General features: G+C 47.8%; 1 protein-coding gene across 1 annotated transcript in view; it reads left to right on the top strand.

Annotated features, from left to right (window-relative positions):
• The window catches only part of LOC129475920 (dehydrogenase/reductase SDR family member on chromosome X), a 316,179-nt gene extending 299,318 nt beyond the window's left edge, over positions 1 to 16,861 (top strand). The window contains exon 7 of the mRNA XM_055268392.2: positions 16,391 to 16,861. Within this exon, the coding sequence (XP_055124367.1) occupies positions 16,391 to 16,579 (189 nt within the window). The 3' untranslated portion in view covers positions 16,580 to 16,861. The remainder of the gene's footprint in view (positions 1 to 16,390) is intronic.
• Positions 16,862 to 17,846: the final 985 nt, after the last annotated feature.

Raw genomic sequence — 17,846 nt, 5'->3', positions numbered from 1 at the left:
AAAAATAAAAAAAAAATTAGCCGAGCGTAATGATGCATGCCTGTCATCCCAGCTACTCGGGAGGCTGAGGCAGGAGAATCGCTTGAACCCAGGAGGTGGAGGTTGCAGTAAGCTGAGATGGCGCCATTGCACTCCAGCCTGGGTGACAAGAGTGAAACTCCATCTCAAAAACAAAAAAAAAAACAAAAAAAAAAAAAAAGAAGAAAAAGCTTGCAGGAGCTGTCCAGGGTCCCTGGGGAGAATCTGTGGGACGTTCATATCTCTGTGATGTTTCATATCATCTGAGGGCATGGTTGTATGTCACTCTGAAACCTCTCTCTTCTGTCTCATCAGAACACATGGACTCGATTCCAAATTCACAGCCACTAACCTGGGCGACCAGTCAGTACCAGAAGAAAAACTAGGAGGTTGATTGGTTTGTTTTTGAGATGGGGCCTCGCCCTGTCACCCAGGCTGGAGTGCAGTGGCACAATCACAGCTCACAGCAGCCTCGACCTGCTGGGCTGAGATGATCACCCCACCTCCACCTCGTGAGTAGCTGGGACTACAGGAAGGCACCAGCACGCCTGGCTAATTGTTTAAAATTTTTTGGTAGAGCTGGGGTCTTGTATGTTGTCCATCCGGGTCTCCAGTTCCCAGCCCCAAGCGATCCTCCTGCTGTGGCCTCCCAAAGTGTTGGGATTATGATTTGTGCATTTATAAAGATGAAGTGTTTGATTTGTCCTGTATACAAATGCATCAGGCCATTCTTCCTGCTAAGACATGCAGATGGTCTCAGCCTCAGTAGGAGAGTAGCTTAGTATTTCGGAGGGCATGTGTGCTCTTCAGCTCCTTGCAGCTTCATCAATGAAACTCAGTAACCCCCTACAATGTATCCCCCTCCTAGGGAGCAAATGAACATGGCTATTACCTCTCTTCCCACCCCTGTTGTCTCAAGATCAGTGGGTGTTACAAAAAAGGGCTATGGGCCAGGCACAGTGGCTCACGCCTGTAATCCCAACACTTTGGGAGGCTGAGGGGGGAGGATCACCTGAGGTTGGGAGTTCGAGACCAGCCTGACCAACATAGAGAAACCCCCGTCTCTACTAATAATACAGAAATTAGCCAGGCGTGGTGCAGTCACCTGTAATCCCAGCTACTCGGGAGGCTGAGGCAGGAGAATCGCTTGAACCCAGGGGCGGAGATTGTGGTGAGCCCAGATGGCGCCACTGCACTCCAGCCTGGGCGACAAGAGCAAAACTCCATCTCAAAAAAAAAAAAAAAAGGAAGCTATTGTAAATGCTGAGTGTATCAGCTCCACCATACAGGGCTCATGTCCAGCAAGTCCTGACCGCTTTGATATCACGTGATCAGGCCTGCCATCAGAATGAACAAATTTGCAGTGTAGACTGCGTCTGCTTCACCATGAAGTAGACCACTCGTATCATTGCTTGTCTCAAGCATGTATTTGCATCTGCCATGCAGTCTAATGAAAGTGTGTCTTGGGGTTGATTGGAACTTGGATTGATGTGCCGAGACGGCGACGGGTTAATTAATCAAGTCAAGGATGCAAGTACTGGGAATTTTTTTATTTTTATTTTTTTTTTAAGACGGAGCCTCGCTCTGTCGCCCAGGCCGGAGTGCAGTGGCGCAATCTCGGCTCACTGCAACCTCCGCCTCCTGGGTTCAAGCAATTATTTGGCCTCATCCTCCTGGGTAGCTGGGACCTCAGGTACCTCCCAGCATGCCTGGCTAATTTTTACATTTTTAGTAGAGACAGGGTTTTTATACGTTACTCAGGCTGATCTCGAACTCACGGTCTCGAGTGAGCCGCCTGCCTCAGCCTGCCAAAGTGCTGGGGTTACAGGCATGAGACACCATACCCAGCCCCCTCATTGCTTTTTTTTTTTTTTTTTTATTAATAAACAGATCTAACCACCCTCTCTGGACCTTCTATTTCCCCTGGGGACTGTCCCTTACCACAGTCACCACTGCAGCAAATCCCCATACAGGAATTGCTCATACAATTCGCTTCCAGTCCCCCGTGCTCCACTGAAAATGCTCCAGGTCGCTGGGCACGGTGGCTCATGCCTGTCATCCCAGCACTTTGGGAGGCTGAGGCGGGCAGATCACCTGAGGCCAGGAGTTCGAGACCAGCCTGACCAACATGGTGAAACCCCGTCTCTACTAAAAACACAAAAATTAGCCAGGCATGGTGACGGACGCCTGTAATCCCAGCTACTCGGGAGGCTGAGGCAGGAGAATCGCTTGAACCCAGGAGCAGGAGGTTGCAGTGACCCGAGATCACGCCATTGCACTCCAGCCTGGTGACAAGAGTGAAACTCCGTCTCAAAAAAAAAATAAAATAAGAAATTGCTCCAGGTAGAGCCACCAGGAACTTCACCCTTTCCCTGCAATGTGCAAGCCTCGGCCCTGGCTGTTTCCTCCTCCATGTATGCCCTTCGCCCAGGTATCCATTCTCTCTCCTTCGCTTCATTCAGGCCTGTGCCAAAACCTCCAAAGATAGGGCTTCTCCTAGGTGCTTGCTTTCCCCCCCACAAAGCTTTGTTTGTCTTTATGGGTCATCTCACCAACTGGCTTATGTATTTATTGATTCACTTATTTATTATAAATTTAAGGAGTACAGGTGCGGATTTATTTAATTAATTAATTTATTTATTTTTTGAGATGGAGTCTTGCCCTGTCGCCCAGGCTGGAGTACAGTGGCGCGATCTCAGCTCACTGCAACCCCTGCCTCCCGGGTTCAAGCGATTCTCCCTCCTCAACCTCCCGAGTAGCTGCGATTATAGACATGTCCCACCACACCCAGCTAATTTTTATATTTTTAATAAAGACGGCGTTTCACCGTGTTGCCCGGGATGGTCTTGATCTCTCGACCTCGTGATCCGCCCGCCTCGGCCTCCCAAAGTGTTGGGATGACAGGTGTGAGCCACCACGCCCGTCCTGGTTTATGTATTTATTGATTTGCTTATTTATTATAAATTTAAAGGATACAGGTGTGGATTTGTTTTTTGTTTGTTTGTTTTGTTTTTTTTTTTTCGAGACACTCTGTTGCCCAGGCTGGAGTGCAGTGGCATGATTTTGGCTCACTGCAACCCCTGCTTCCCGGGTTCAAGCGATTCTCCTGCCTCAGCCTCCCGAGTAGCTGGGATTATAGGCATGTCCCACCACACCCAGCTAATTTTTATATTTTTAATAGAGATGGGGTTTCACCATGTTGGCTAGGATGGTCTTGATCTCTTGACCTCGTGATCCGCCGGCCTCGGCCTCCCAAAGTGCTAGGATGAGGCATGAGCCATCGCACCCGGCCTGGCTTATGTATTTATTGATTCACTCATTTATTATAAATTTAAGGAGTACAGGTGCGGATTTCTTGCATGGAGACATTGTACAGTGGTGAAGTCCGGGCTTCTAATGAACCCATCATCCCAGCAGTGAATACTACACCCGTAGGTGATTTATTTCCATCCTCCACCTCTTGCCAACCTCCCACCTTTCAGGGTCCCCATCGCCAATCCACCCTCTGTGTCCGTGTAGACCCACTGGTGAACTCCCACCTGCAAGTGTGAACATGGCAGGATGGGCGTTTGACTTTCGGTATCTGAGTTATTTGTTAGGATAACAGCCCGCTTCTCAAACTGAAGCTGTTTCCATTGAAATACAACTTCCAATGTCCCTGCTGTTCCTAGCTCCTAGAAACACCATTCTGCTTTCTGTCTTGATGAGTCTGACGACTCTAGGGACCTTCGAAAGTGGAAACAGACCAGGCGTGGTGGCTCACACCTGTAATCCCAGTACTTTGGCAGACTGAGGCGGGTGGATCACCTGAGGTCACGAGTTCAAGACCAGCCTGACCAATATGGTGAAACCCCGTCTCTACTAAAAATACAAAAATTAGCTCAGTGTGGTGGCACACGCCTGTAGTCCCAGCTACTCGGGAGGCTGAGGCAGGAGAATCGCTTGAACACGGGAGGTGGAGGCTGCTGTAAGCCGGGATCTCGCCACTGCACTCCAGCCTGGGTGACAGAGTGAGACTCCATCTCAAAAAATAAAAATAAAAAGTAAAATAAAATAAAAAGTGGAAACATGCAGTGTTTGTCTATGTCACTGCAAAAGACATGATTTCATTCTTTGATATGACTGCATAATATTGGATGGTGTGTATATACTATACTATACTTTCTTTATCTTAGCCAGTCCTCTGCTGACAGACACTTAGGTTGATTGCATATCTTTGCTGTTCTGAATACTACTGCAGAAAACCTACAACAGCTGTGTGTGTGTATCAGGGCTCTGTGCCTGGAAGGCAGGGAGGGAGGTGCTGAATGCATGTGTGTGGGTCTAGCTGTGTGCATGGATCAGGCTGTGTGCATGGGTGAAGGCAGGGAGGGAGATACTGAACGCACGTGCATGGATCCAGCTGTGTGCATGGATCAGGGCTGTGTGCATGGGTGAAGGCAGGGAGGGAGATATTGAATGCACATGTATGGAGCCAGCTGTGTGCATGGATCAGGGCTGTGTGCATGGATGAGGGCTCATCATTCCAAAGCAGAGAAATAAGGGAGATGATGAGGGAGGGGTCCCTGGAAGAATCAGGCAGTGGCTATTTCCTGCAACAGCTCCCTTCTCCTCTCCTTCCCTGCTATCCCTCTCATTTTTCTAATTTGTTAATTCTGGATAATAATATCACATAAGATTGTTGTGAACATTGCTGACAGAATATATGGGAAACCATTTTCTCCACTGTAAAGCTCTATGTAATTATGTAATTATGAGCCATTCATTCCTCTCTCTGACTATATTGCTTGTGGCTCTATTTAGTACACTTGAAACTATCTTCTATTTCATGGGTTTCATCTTTTTTTTTCCTGCACTTGTGCCTCACCATCCACCCACTGCCCATGTCTATTGGAAGCTCCCAGGCAGCAGGGGTTATTTCTAAAATTGTCTTCCTTTGCCCCAAGAGCTGGCAAAATATGCGTGGGCATTTAATAAACATTCATTGGACCGAATGAAGTTGAAATGGTTTCTGTAGCTTGCAGCTCCAACAGTCTGCAGGACTCAAGAGTGGCTTTATGCAGGTTTTACGATAAATGTTGCTGCACCGTCTCCCCGGCCCCCCGGCGGGCGCCTGGGACTTCAAAGATTCCCTTGTGTCTGTTAAAAGGGAACACACTGCGTTCTTGGATTTGGGTTCACATTTGTACATCTTCTGTCCTCTTGCCAGTCTCTAAAGATTGTCATTAAAAAAAGAAAAAAAAAAGCTGTAGGTAAAACAAGATGTGTTATTTAAGCCACAGGGAGCATGATTTACAGGACCGTGTTGTGTATTCAGAAGGCAACTTTCATTTCCCTGCACAAGGCGTCACCAAGCAAGCCCACTTCATCATTCTGAGAATGTGTGGGAGACAGAGCCTGTCAGCCACAGCTGCACAGGGGCAGATAATTAAATTCTGCCGCGAAGCTACAGTTCCTTGCTCTATACAGGAGGTTGGCCAGATAGGAAGTGTTTTAGTCTTTGTGGGCCACCTATAGTCTCTTTGGCATATTTCTTTCTTTCTTTTTTTTTTTTTTTTTTTTTTTTTTAACACTTTAAGAGTATAAAACCATTCTTAGCTAGTAGCCTGTACAGAAACAGGTACAGGCTGAATTTTGCCCATGGTGTATAGTTTGCAGAGCTGCATAAGAAGCTAGAATGAGTGGGGTTCCCAGTGTGGTCTCTTGAGACCAGCAGCCTCTGGGAGCTCGTTAGAAATGCAGATTCTTGGGTCGGGCACGGTGGCTCATGCCTGTAATCCCAGCACGTTTGGAGGCTGACCCGGGCGAATCATGAGGTCAGGAGTTCGAGACCGGCCTGGTCAACATGGTGATATCCTGTCTCTACTAAAAATACAAAAAATTAGCTGGGTGTAGTGGCAGGCGCCTGTAATCCCAGCTACTCGGGAGGCTGAGGCAGGAGAATTGCTTGAACTTGAGAGGCGGAGGTTGCAGTGAGCCAAGATCATGCCACTGCACTCCAGCCCTGGCGACAGAGTGAGACTCCATCTCAAAATAAATAAATAATTTAAAAAATGCAGATTCTTGGGCCTCCTAAGACCCGCCGAGTCAGAGCTACCAGGGGTGCAGTTGTTTTTACAAGCTCTCTGGCTGATTCTCCTGAGTGCTAAGCGTGAGGACCCCTGGCCCCAGGACTGCAGGGGATTGAGCCCCAGCTTTGGGGCTGTGGACAAAAGAAGATAGCTCTCGGTAATTCCGTATGAATCCTCCAGGAAGTTGTGTTGCTTTAGTGGTTGTTGTTGTTGTTGTTTTCAAAACAAGTGGATAAAAGTTCATTCAGGAATCCCCCAGCCTCACACAAGTGAACAAGAGTGATTTCGATTCAGAGGAAGACTTTGAGAAACAGAAGAGTGTAGTGTGAAGGTTGTCTAGTTTGTTTTTTTTTTTAGGAAAACCTGGATTATACTGTAAATTGATAATAGAGGGGGCAGAGAGAGAGGAGGAAGAGGAAGGGGAAGAGGAAGGGAAGGGAGAGAGAAAAAGGAAGAGGAGGAGGAAAAGGAGAAAAGGAGGAAGACAGAGGGATAGAGAAAAAGGAGAAGTAAGAAGGGAGGAGGAGGAGAAGGAAGAACTGAAGGAAGAGAAGATGGAGGAAAAAGAGGGAGGAATAGAGAAAAGGGAAGAAGGGCAGAAAGAAAAGAGGAGGAGGAGAGAGGAGGAAGGAAGAGAAAGAGGAAAAGAAGAGGACAAGGGGAAGAAGGAAGAAGTGAAAGAGGAGAAGATGGAGGAGGAAGAAGAGGGAAAATGATGAGAAAGAGGAGAAAGGAAGAGGAAGGGAGAGAGGGATAGAAAAACAGGAGGAGGATAAGGGAGAAAGGAAGAGGACGAGGTGGAGGCGGAAGAAGAGAAGATGAAGGAGGAGAAAAAAGGAATAGAGAAAAGGCAAGAAGAGGAGAAAAGAGAGAAAAAAGGACGAAGAGAAGGCAGAGGGAGAAGAGAAAGGGAGAAAGGGGAAAAGAGGATAAGGGGAAAAAAGAAAAAGGATAAAATGAAGGAGGAGGAAGAAAAGAGAAAAAGAGAAAGAAAAAAAGGGGGAAGGGATAGAGAGCAAAACAAGAAGAGGATAAGGGGGAAAGAGGAGGAAGAAATGAAAGAGGAGGAGAAGATGGGAGGAAGAGAAAGAGAAGAATAGAGAAAAAGGAAGAGGAAGTGCAGGAGGAAGAAGGGCGCGAGAGGGAGGGAAAGGGGGTTCTCTCGGGCTCAGAGGTGATGCCACCTGGATCAATTTGAGGTACACATTGGAAATGCCACAGAAGTTACAGAACTGGGAAGGGTCGTTTTGTCCGAGGAGATGCCATCTCTCCTTTCCACAGGGTATGTCTGTGATATACTCTCTGGTGGCTCTAACAGACTTGCCAGGAACAAAGACGTCATAGGCTCTGAGGCTGCTGCCCTAAAAAGAAGCGTCCTCTTTGGATGGGAAACTTCTTCCCTTGAGTGGATGTATGCCCTCCTTTGGTGCAGCCTTAAAAACCAGCCAGCAGTCTCTGTGCTTTGATTCACTGCAAGACCTTCCAGTGCCTCAAGTGAAGAGATGAGCCAAGATCATTCCTGGAGCTTGGCATTTCTTCCTGGTTTCAGAATGCCCAGAGTCTCTGCCATTGAGACCATTCAATTTTGTATTAGTTGCAGTTCTCAAGAAAAACAAGACCGATAGGATCTATGCATAGAGAAAGATTTAGTTTAACTAATTGACTCGGGATTGTAGGGGCGGGCAAGTCCAAAATTAGTAGGCTGGCTGGCAGGCTGGAGACCTGAACAAGATTTGACATTGCAACCTTGAGCCTAAAATCTGCAGGGCAGGCTGGACACTCAGGCAGGATTGCCCTGTTACAGACTGGAGTAGGATTCCTTCTCTAGTAAGTGTCAGTGTTTGCTGTGAAGGCCTTCTCCTGAAGAGGTGAGGGCCACCCACATTGTGACGCATCCTCTCCTTTGCTTAAACACAACTGATTTGTAAATGTTAATGATATCCACAAACTACCCAGTCTGGTGCTTGACCAAATGTCTGGGCACCAAAGCCCAGCCAATTGATACATGAAATCAATCATCACAGAGACCACCTAAGACCTGTGTTACCTGACATTAAACAGCACAAGCCATCTCCTCTGTGTTGTCTGTCAGGTGAGTGTTTATTCCTGGTAAGAGCAGGTTTGCATGTGTGTCTTATGGGATTGTAGTTAAAGGAAGGTTTCCTTAATCCTCGCTGGTTCAGGTGGTCACTGAAGACATGAAACATCCCTAGAAGTTTAGCACAACCCACAGCTCTCATTGGGGAGTTGAGAGCATGTGTGTGCACATACACATGTGCACACTCATGCACACATACATGCACACATGTACAAATACACATATAGATGCAAACACATGTACACACCTGCATCCCCCCACACACATGCACATTGTGTGTACACATGCACACGTGCATAAATGCACACTTTCACATACATGCAGAGACACACATGCACACACATGCACATATACACGTGCAAACCCATACACACAGACATGCATATATTCACACATCTGTGCCCACATGCCTGTGTGCACATATGCATGAGCAAACACATGCACATATATTTATGCATATACACATATATTGCCATACACATATGCACATATTCACACATGCATTCATACACATCCATGTATGTACATATGCTCACACATATCCATATACAGAGACATGCAGACTCATACAATACACATCTACCCACAAGTATGCATTCTCATGCATGCATACATATACACACATGCACATATACACATGTGAAAACACAGGCACATACCCACACATCTGTGGCCACACACATGCATGCACTTATATTTATCCAAACACTTGCATGAATACACACATGTACCCATTAACATGTACATTCATGCACGTGCACATACATATGCTTACACATATATATACATACAGACATGCACATACAATCATACAATACACATCTACCCAGAAGTACACACACATCCACATACATGCATACCTACACATATCTGTGCACACACACACAGACACGCACACGTTATATCACCCTGTGATTTGCGTGTGAGTCAGCATCCCAGAAAACATCCAGCCCTGGGAAACCTCTTTTCCAGAACATTCCAGAAGGAGCAAGCAGCAGGTACAGAGAGGCAAGAGGCAGGGGACATCGTAGCAGAAGCAGCAGGATCCCTGGGTGGCTGGAGCAGAGGTATGGAGAGGAAGTGTGGTCTTTGTAGAATGTTCGGAACATTCTTCCAGGGAGGCAGCTGAGCCTGGGCAGACGTCTCTGCATTTCTCTGACTACAGCATTATTCCGTCCCCTCTTCCACAACTTTGGGGCGTGGAAACTCTCCTTGGGAAGCTCAGCTAGGAGTCTCTTTACTTGCCAGCCACTTCCCTGAGTGTGAGTTTCTGCCCTAAGATGTGGATGGTGCTAAAATAGATACATGCGCCCTCAGATCTCTCTGAGCACATCTCAAGGATCTACCAACAGCGTCTGCATTCAAATAGCAACGCTTACAGAAGGTGAACGAGCCTCTGCGTGCCTTGTAGAGAGCTGGGCGTTTGCCCCTCAAGCACTGCTAGCCTCCTCCCTAGGAGACATCCCGGGTGATGCCATTCCTACTGCCCTCTGCTCCTGGCAGTGGAGAGTTAGGAAGTTTCCTTGCAGACAGCACAGGGGACCTGTCCCAACGACAAAGGGAAGCCCTGTGTGTGTCTCTTCTGCAAAGCCCAGCACGTCTAATACAAGTTAAGTGTGGAGTTCAGAGGGAACAGCTTTCTGAAGCTGTTTGAAAAGAGTCACAGGGAAATGTCTCTGTGCGCCCTGGGTGTTATCTGGAGAACAGGAGCTCTAACAAAAAGGAAATCGTGGTTTGAATGACACAAAAGGGATTTGCTATTTCAAATTCACAATATCTGCCTTATCTTAGAAATCAGAATTCTCAGTCACCCCAGATATTTGGTCAAATGGGGGCAGAACCAGAATTGGTAAATGCAGCAAAGGCTCTGAGGAATAAATTCGTCCCTCCCTTCCTTCCTCTTATCTTTTTTCCTCCAATCCTTCTTTTTTTCCTCCAATCTTTCCTTCCTTCCTTCCTTCCTTCCTTCCTCCTTCCCTCCCTCCCATCCTTCCCTCCCTCCCCCCCATCCTTCCCTCCCATCCTTCCCTCCCTCCCTCTCATCCTTCCCTCCCTCTCATCCTTCCCTCTCATCCTTCCTTCCCTCTCATCCTTCCCTCCCATACTTCCCTCTCGTCCTTCCTTCTCTTTGGTTCTTTCTCTTTTTTTTCTCTCTCTCTCTTTCCTTCCTTCCTCCCTTTCTTCTTTGCTTCCTGCCTCCCTCCCTTCTTTGCTCCGCTTTTTTCTTTTTTTATCCTTCCCTTCGTCCCTTCTTCCCTCCTTTCTCCTTTTCTTCCTCCCTCCTTTCTTCTCTGCTTCCTCTCTCCTTCCTTCCCTCTTTTCTTTCTTGTTCTCTGCTTCCTTCCTTTCTTACTGCCTCCCACCCTGTCTCTCTCTCTGTCCCTCCTTCCTTCCCTTTTTTGCTTCTTTCTTTCCTTCCTTCATTCCTTTATCCTTATTTCTTCCTTTCTTCCTTCTTTTTTTCTTTCTCCTTCTCTTTCTTCCTTCCATTGATATTTTTTAATTTCTCTGTCTTTCTCCTTCCCTTTCACTCAACCCTTCACTGACCTTTGAATGTCCAAAACAAAGGTGCTTTGACCCAGGCCATAGCTGATGACACTGAGTTGTTCCCAGCAGGTGCAGGATTCTCTGCAGACATGTCCGTCCCCTCCCTCCCTGCCTCGTTCTCAGCACTGCCTGGCATGTACGGATGTGGGTGCAGGGCTGGCTAGGGTGCAGGTGCAGGGTGCTCCAGCTGCACCTTCCGGAGAGACATTTTCGTGGAGTTAGGAGGAAAAGGGGCTGCCTCCGGAGGGAAAACTGAGGCCTTCATTGTCAGCAGGAGGAAGGCTGACTCGAACCCTTCTTATTCTGCAGCAGCTCTGAGACAGGTCCCAGAGCTTCCCCTCTTACGAAAGCGACTCTGAGGACGACACGAGATGCTTTGCTGTTTTCCCTACCTGTCACATTCTCTGTGCCGCCCTAACACAAAAAACCGTCACCATGGTCTGGGTGTTTTCTTTTTTTTTTTTTTTTTTGAGACAGAGTCTCAGTCTGTCGCCCAGGCTGGAGTGCAGTGGCGCCATCTCAGCTCACTGCAAGCCCCGCCTCCCGGGTTCACGCCATTGTCCTGCCTCAGTCTCCCCAGTAGCTGGGACTATAGGCACTTGCCACCACGCCTGGCTAATTTTTTGTATTTTTAGTAGAGACGGGGTTTCACCGTGTTAGCCCGGATGGTCTCGATCTCCTGACCTCGTGATCCGCCTGCCTCAGCCTCCCGAAGTGCTGGGATTACAGGCGTGAGCCACCACGCCCAGCCATGGTCCGGGTGTTTTCTTTGGGGAAAAAGATCACAAAGGGCTGGGCCAGTCCAAGGTCTGCTTTGTAGAACGTGGCATTAGACGAACGCTGGCAGGAATCCTTGGTGTTGGTGAACAGTCCGGTGAGCACAGAGGGCTCTGTTTGCAATAGAGCTGCGTGGCAGAGTGAATGAGCCGGGTAACCAACAGGAGATTGCGATGACTTGGGAGGGGAACTCGAGTAATGGCTCATACACCTGAAGTCTCTACTCTCCTTGACTCTTGAGGTAGCGGGTAAGTGTGGGTATAATTGCCTGTTTCCTGGAGAAGAGGCTTTCTTGACATACGCACACAGCAGCCTGTGCCCATCCCAGTCAGGAGATGAGAAGTCACCTGGGCTTGGTCTCTATCTGCCGGGGCTGCCAGCCTGAAGTCCCATAGACCAGGCAGCTTAGACAACAGACACGGATTTTCCCACCATCCTGGAGGCTGAAAGTCCGAGATCCAGGTGTGGGCAGGGCTGGCTCCTCCTGAGGCCTCTCTCCTGGGGTTGTAGACGCCGTCTTCTCCCTGTGTCCTCACAGGGTCGTCCCTCTGTGTGTGTTTGTGTCCTCATCTCCTCTTCTTATGAGCTGTCTTAGTCCATTTCAGGCTGCTGTCACAGAATACCATAGATTGGGCGGCTTATAAACAACAGACATTGATTCCCCCACAGTCCTGGAGGCTGGGAGTCTGAGATTCAGTTGTGGGCAGGGCTGGTTCCTCCTGAGGCCTCTCTCCTGGGCTTGGAGATGCCGTCTTCTCCCTGTGTCCTCACAGGCTTGTCCCTCTGTGTGTGTCTGTGTCCTCATCTCCTCTTCTTATGAGATGTCTTAGTCCATCTCAGGCTGCTATCACAGAATACCATAGACTGGGCGGCTTACAAACAACAGACATTGATTCTCCCACAGTGCTGGAGGCTTGAAGTCTGAGATCCAGGTGTGGGCAGAGCTGGCTCCTCCTGAGGCCTCTCTCCTTGGTTTCATACTTTGCAATATTATATCAGGATAAATATAATTGTGCATTTGTATGAGTGTGTGCATGCGAATGGGTATATGAGCATGTTTGCATGTGTATAAGTGTGCATGTGACTGTACACGTGGATGGGCATGTGTGCATGTGCATGAGTGTCTGAGCATGTGAGCCTGTATATGAATGTGTGCGTGTGTGTGCATGTGAATGTATGTGAGCATGTGGATGAGCTGTGTACATGTGAATTAGTGTGTGCATGTGAATGTGTGTACATGTGTGTGCATGTATGTGAGCATGTGTGCATGTGTGTGAGCTGTGTGCATGTGAATGAGCGTGAGCATTGTTCATGTGAGTTTGTGTACATGTGAATGAGTGTTGAGTATGCATGTGCAAGTAGGTGTGCATGTGCGTATGCATGTGTCCATATGTGTGTATATGGATTTGTGAGCATGTGAGTACATAGAATGTATGTGAGCATGTCAGCATGTGAGCATGCACACGTGAATATGTGTGCGTGTGAATTTCTTAAAAAACATCATCAAATAGAACTTCATCATATTGTCCTGTGTCCCCAGAAATAGCTACATTTTCAGCACAATGCCCTTGCTGTCTTCTAGAAGTCGCAAGCTCATTTTCAGCATAGCGTGGGTGGTATATTGCCCCCTAAAACGGTTAGTACTTGTGCCCCAATTGAATATGCATAGCCCAAGAACTCTTACTCAGATAAGAGGAGTTTTCAAAATACGGTGGAAACAGAAGCCCCCAGACACTGCCCACAGGGGAACCACAAAGAGGAAGCCTCCTTCCAGAGAGTGCTGAGTTTGTTCAACAACAGGGACGATGCAGGAGAACCCAGGAGTAGTTAAGCTGCATCTGCAGAACACAGGGGCCTCTCCGGCAGCATACTACATGGTCAAGACACAGGTTGGGTATTTGGGGCATGAGCCCCTGAATCCTCAGTGTCAATGATGGCAGACTACAATACAAAACTTGTTCCAGGAGCTGATTTAAGGATTTGTTTGCAAAGAAGGCACAGCACTAAATGTAACAGTGTAGGTGAACGTCTCAGGCACCAGCGTGAGGTGTAAATGCTCATTTCTGTGCACCAGGAGCTACGGTGTCTCCTGGGGACCCAGGGTGGCCCCCATCCGGCCTCTGCGATCACTTTGTCCAGAGCAGCAGCGTGGGAAAGGGCACCATGTTGGATTCAGAGCTGCAGTGCTTGGTGTCCCTGCCTATTATACGGAAGTGGGCTGGTCCCCAGAAAGATTCCGTATTTTCCGTCTACAAGATAATGGGGAAGGAAGAAGAATGCTGGCTTTGGGGGCACATCCTGCCTGGAAATTGGGCAGAACACAGCCACAAAAGAGAGAAGCATGAAACAGATCAATAAAACCTCTTTCTGCATTGAAGGCTGCCCCAGAGAAAGACCTTCAAACACCATGGCTGCCTTCAGTTGGCCCCTGCCTCCCCTCTCCCTTGCCTCCCCTCTCCCTTGCCTCCCCTCTCCCTTGCCTCCTCCTCTGTTCTGTCCTTCTTCCCTTCCTCTTTCCATCCCTTTCGCCTTTACTTTTGGTCTTTAGATGCCCAGGGCAAGACACAGGACACAGGGCTCCCCTGCGAGACCCAAGCCATGGCACCTGCATCCGCTCCTGAGATGTTTTCAGATACAGTTTCTGTATTAGTCTGTTCTCATGCTGCTAATAAAGACATGCCCAAGACTGGGTGATTTATAAAGGAAAGAGGTTTAATGGACTCACAGTTCCACATGGCTGGGGAGGCCTCCCAATCATGGCGGAAGGTGAAGGAGGAGGAAAGGCATGTCTTACATGGCAGCAGGCAACAGAGTGTGTGCGGGGGAACCGCCCTTTATAAAACCATCAGATCTCATGGGACTTATTCATTATCATGAGAACAGCACAAGAAAGATCTCCCATGATTCAATTACTTCTCACTGACTCCCTCCCATGACACATGGGAATTATGGGAGCTACAATTCAAGATGAAATTTGGGTGGGGACACAGCCAAACCATATCAGCCTCCAAATCTCCCAGGACACGTTGGGTTTGCAAGATCTCCAGGCACCCCTAGGTGATTTCCAGACTTGGGAAGTTCTCTAGCTCCATCCATTTCTCTTTAGGCAGCAGAAGAGCAGAGGCAAGTCAGTGGGAAACAATCTCAGGAGTCTGGCAGCTCTGTCCCTCCACTGGGGTCCAGCCTTCCTGTTCCCTTTGCTCGGCACCCAGAGGATGGGCTGGTGGGCACACTGGATTGTCTACCATGCCTTTCCACGTCACACTGGCTGCTGAAGTCAAGACCAGGAGGCAGTGAACTGACAGCAGGAGAATTTCTGAAGTGACTGGGTGTCACAGGCCAACCCACAGAGTCTGCCCTTTTCCTTTTGGGAGGGCATGTGCCTGAACTCTGACCAGTGCCAGGTTTTGCCATGTGGCCCATGCTCATCTTGAACTCCTGGACTCAAGCAATCCTCCTGCCTTGGTCTCCCAGAGCACTGGGATTACAGGCATGAGCCAATGCAGTGCTAGGGGCACTGGTGAGAGGTGAAATCAGTTCGGGCAAATGGATTGTCACTCCCAGAAAACCAGAAGGGACATAACAAAGGCAATATCTGGTCTTTATTCCTGGTTCTGTAACAAGGAGGAGCTTCTAAAACTCTTGCAATTTCACAAATGCTAGCAATGCCCTGGTTGTACGATGAGGTGACATTTGCTGTTTCCTAAATTGTTTCAAGATGGGGCTGGCCACCAGAAACACCAACCATGTCGTTAGGGAGTTGGAATTTCAGGCCAGCCTGACCTCTGGGGAGGAAAGAGGGACTGGAGGTTGAATCTGATTATGTGGCCAATGACTTAATCATACCTATGCAATGAGACCCCAGTAAAAACTCTGGACATCAAATGTCTTAAGTCTGTTTGTGTTGCTATCACAAAACACCATAGCCTGGGCAACCTGTAAACAACAGACATTTGTTGCTCACAGTTCTGGAGGCTGGAAGTTCAAGATCAATGCATGGCAGATTCTGTGTCTGGCAGGGACCTGCTTTCTGGTTCACGGTGCCTCATTACTGTGTCCCCACATGGTGGATACGTTCACCAGATTCCCAGAAGCTTATTACAAGAGACAACTTCTGAAACATCTTCATTGTGACAGAAGTTAAGAGGGACTGTGTTGGTTCCTGGATTATTGCATTCTAGCTATGAAGGTTCTCAGGTCCCACAACTTCTAATTCCTCTGAGAATCCTCCATTTCTTCCATCCCACTGACCATGACCAAGGGCCAACTCCCACTGCAGAAAACCAGGGTGTGCTATGTTTCAAGATTATCACCTTCCACTAGGGTAAAATCCCCAGTCTTTGAAAAACCTTTTTCTGCATCACAAGTTCCTTTTTGAACCGTCTGTTTCCATGAAGCATACCATCACAGCTCATAAATGCCTCAATTCTCCGATGTAGCATGCCTTGCTGAATTGAAAACAAGAATCTTTTTGATGTCCTGATGTTTCATCTAATTGCTAAATATTGTTTATTAAATACAGAGGTCAAGCACTCACTCATCTGCTTCTGGTCAATTAATAAGCATTTCGGTCCCATAAAGAGTGTGTGATTAAATACGTACATCAGGGATTTTAATATGCATCTGCCTAGTGAGATGGATTAACCCACCATTGAAATGCAACCCACTTAGGTGCGTTGTCAGTGCCTGTTGTAAAGAAACCCAACAGCAGAGAAGGTGTGGTTCAGATCGATCACCCAACCTCGGTTTCCACATACATTTCTCAGTGCAGCTGATGAGTATATTCCACCTGTCCCTGCAGCATCCATGTGAGTCCTGAGAATCCTGTTTCCTGCTCAGAAATTTGACTCATTGTAGCCTTCTTTTCTTCTTCCACCAGACCCCCAATGAAGGAGCGTGGACTTCCATCTACGCAGCGGTCACCCCAGAGCTGGAAGGAGTTGGTGGCCGTTACCTATACAATGAGAAAGAGACAAAGTCCCTCCATGTCACCTACAACCAGAAACTGCAGCAGCAGCTGTGGTCTAAGAGTTGTGAGATGACTGGGGTCCTTGATGTGACCCTGTGATATCCTGTCTCAGGATAGCTGCTGCCCCAAGAAACACATTGCACCTGCCAATAGCTTGTGGGTCTGTGAAGACTGTGGTGTTTGAGTTTCTCACACCCACCTGCCCACAGGGCTCTCTCCTCTAGTTTTGAGACAGCTGTCTCAACCTCTGCAGGACTTCAAGAAGCCAAAGAAACATTTTGGAGGATAATCACCCCAGGTGGTCCTCAAGCCATAAACTTTGTGATTCCAAAGTGCCCAATTGTCACAGGTGCCATAAATAATTACATTTTCCAACATAAATATGCCGTTTTCCTTGCCGTGTTAAGTACAACTGAGTACAAAAGTTCCAAGAGAGATGACCTCTTTTCAGGGGCTGCAATATCCTCTCTGAGACCTAGTGGTGGATGAGGTCTCCTGTTTGATTTTGTTCCTGCATGCACTCATTTTTCCAGAGACCCAGCTGTGATTCACAGGTGTCGGACATGGGGAGGTGTGAGCCTTGCTTGCTACAGCCTGTAGGATGAGTTTGATGTGGCCAGCAGCACCATCTGGTCAACCTCATTCCAGAATGGCACAGTCACAAGTGAAGCATGCCACTGTCAAATCCGAGAATGTAAACCACTGAACAGCTATGGATCAAATGGTAGCCCTCAAAAGATATGTTCATGCCCTAACCCTCAGAACCTACAAATATTACTTCATTTGGAAAAGAATCTTTCTTTGCAGATAGAATTAAGAATTTTGACATGGGTCATTATGGATCATCCAGTGAACCCAGTGCCATCACGAGGGTTATCAGAGACAGGTAGAGGGAGATGTGAGTACAGAAGACAAGATGTTCTAGTGATGATGCAGGCAGAGACTGGAGTGATGTGGCCACAAGCCAAGCAATGCCTGGAGCCACCAGGAGCTGGGACAGGCAGGAAGGATTCTCCCTTACACCCCTCAGAGCAATCTCGGCCCTTCTGACATCTTGACTTTAGACTTCTGGTCTCCAGAACAGAGAGAGAATAAATCTTTCTTGTTTTAAGGTTCCAACAAATTGGTAGTCACTTGTTACAGCAACCACAGGAAACATATACAGCTTCTGATACTTCTGAAAACCTCACACAGCCAAAGGGTACATCCTTGGTATAGAGGCTCACTCTTACCAGCCGGGCAAGGAAGGCTCAATCCTTTGGTGTTAGAGAGATAGGTGTTGGGTTTTCAAATTTCAACATGGAGAAATGAGTCATTTGCAATGCTTTTGAGAAAGTACTGTGTATACCCTACGAGCCTGCACTCC

The sequence above is a fragment of the Symphalangus syndactylus genome, chromosome X, assembly GCF_028878055.3.
Source record: "Symphalangus syndactylus isolate Jambi chromosome X, NHGRI_mSymSyn1-v2.1_pri, whole genome shotgun sequence".
In the NCBI taxonomy this organism is placed as follows: Eukaryota; Metazoa; Chordata; class Mammalia; order Primates; family Hylobatidae; genus Symphalangus; species Symphalangus syndactylus.
This window is presented reverse-complemented; position numbering and strand designations above follow the sequence as displayed.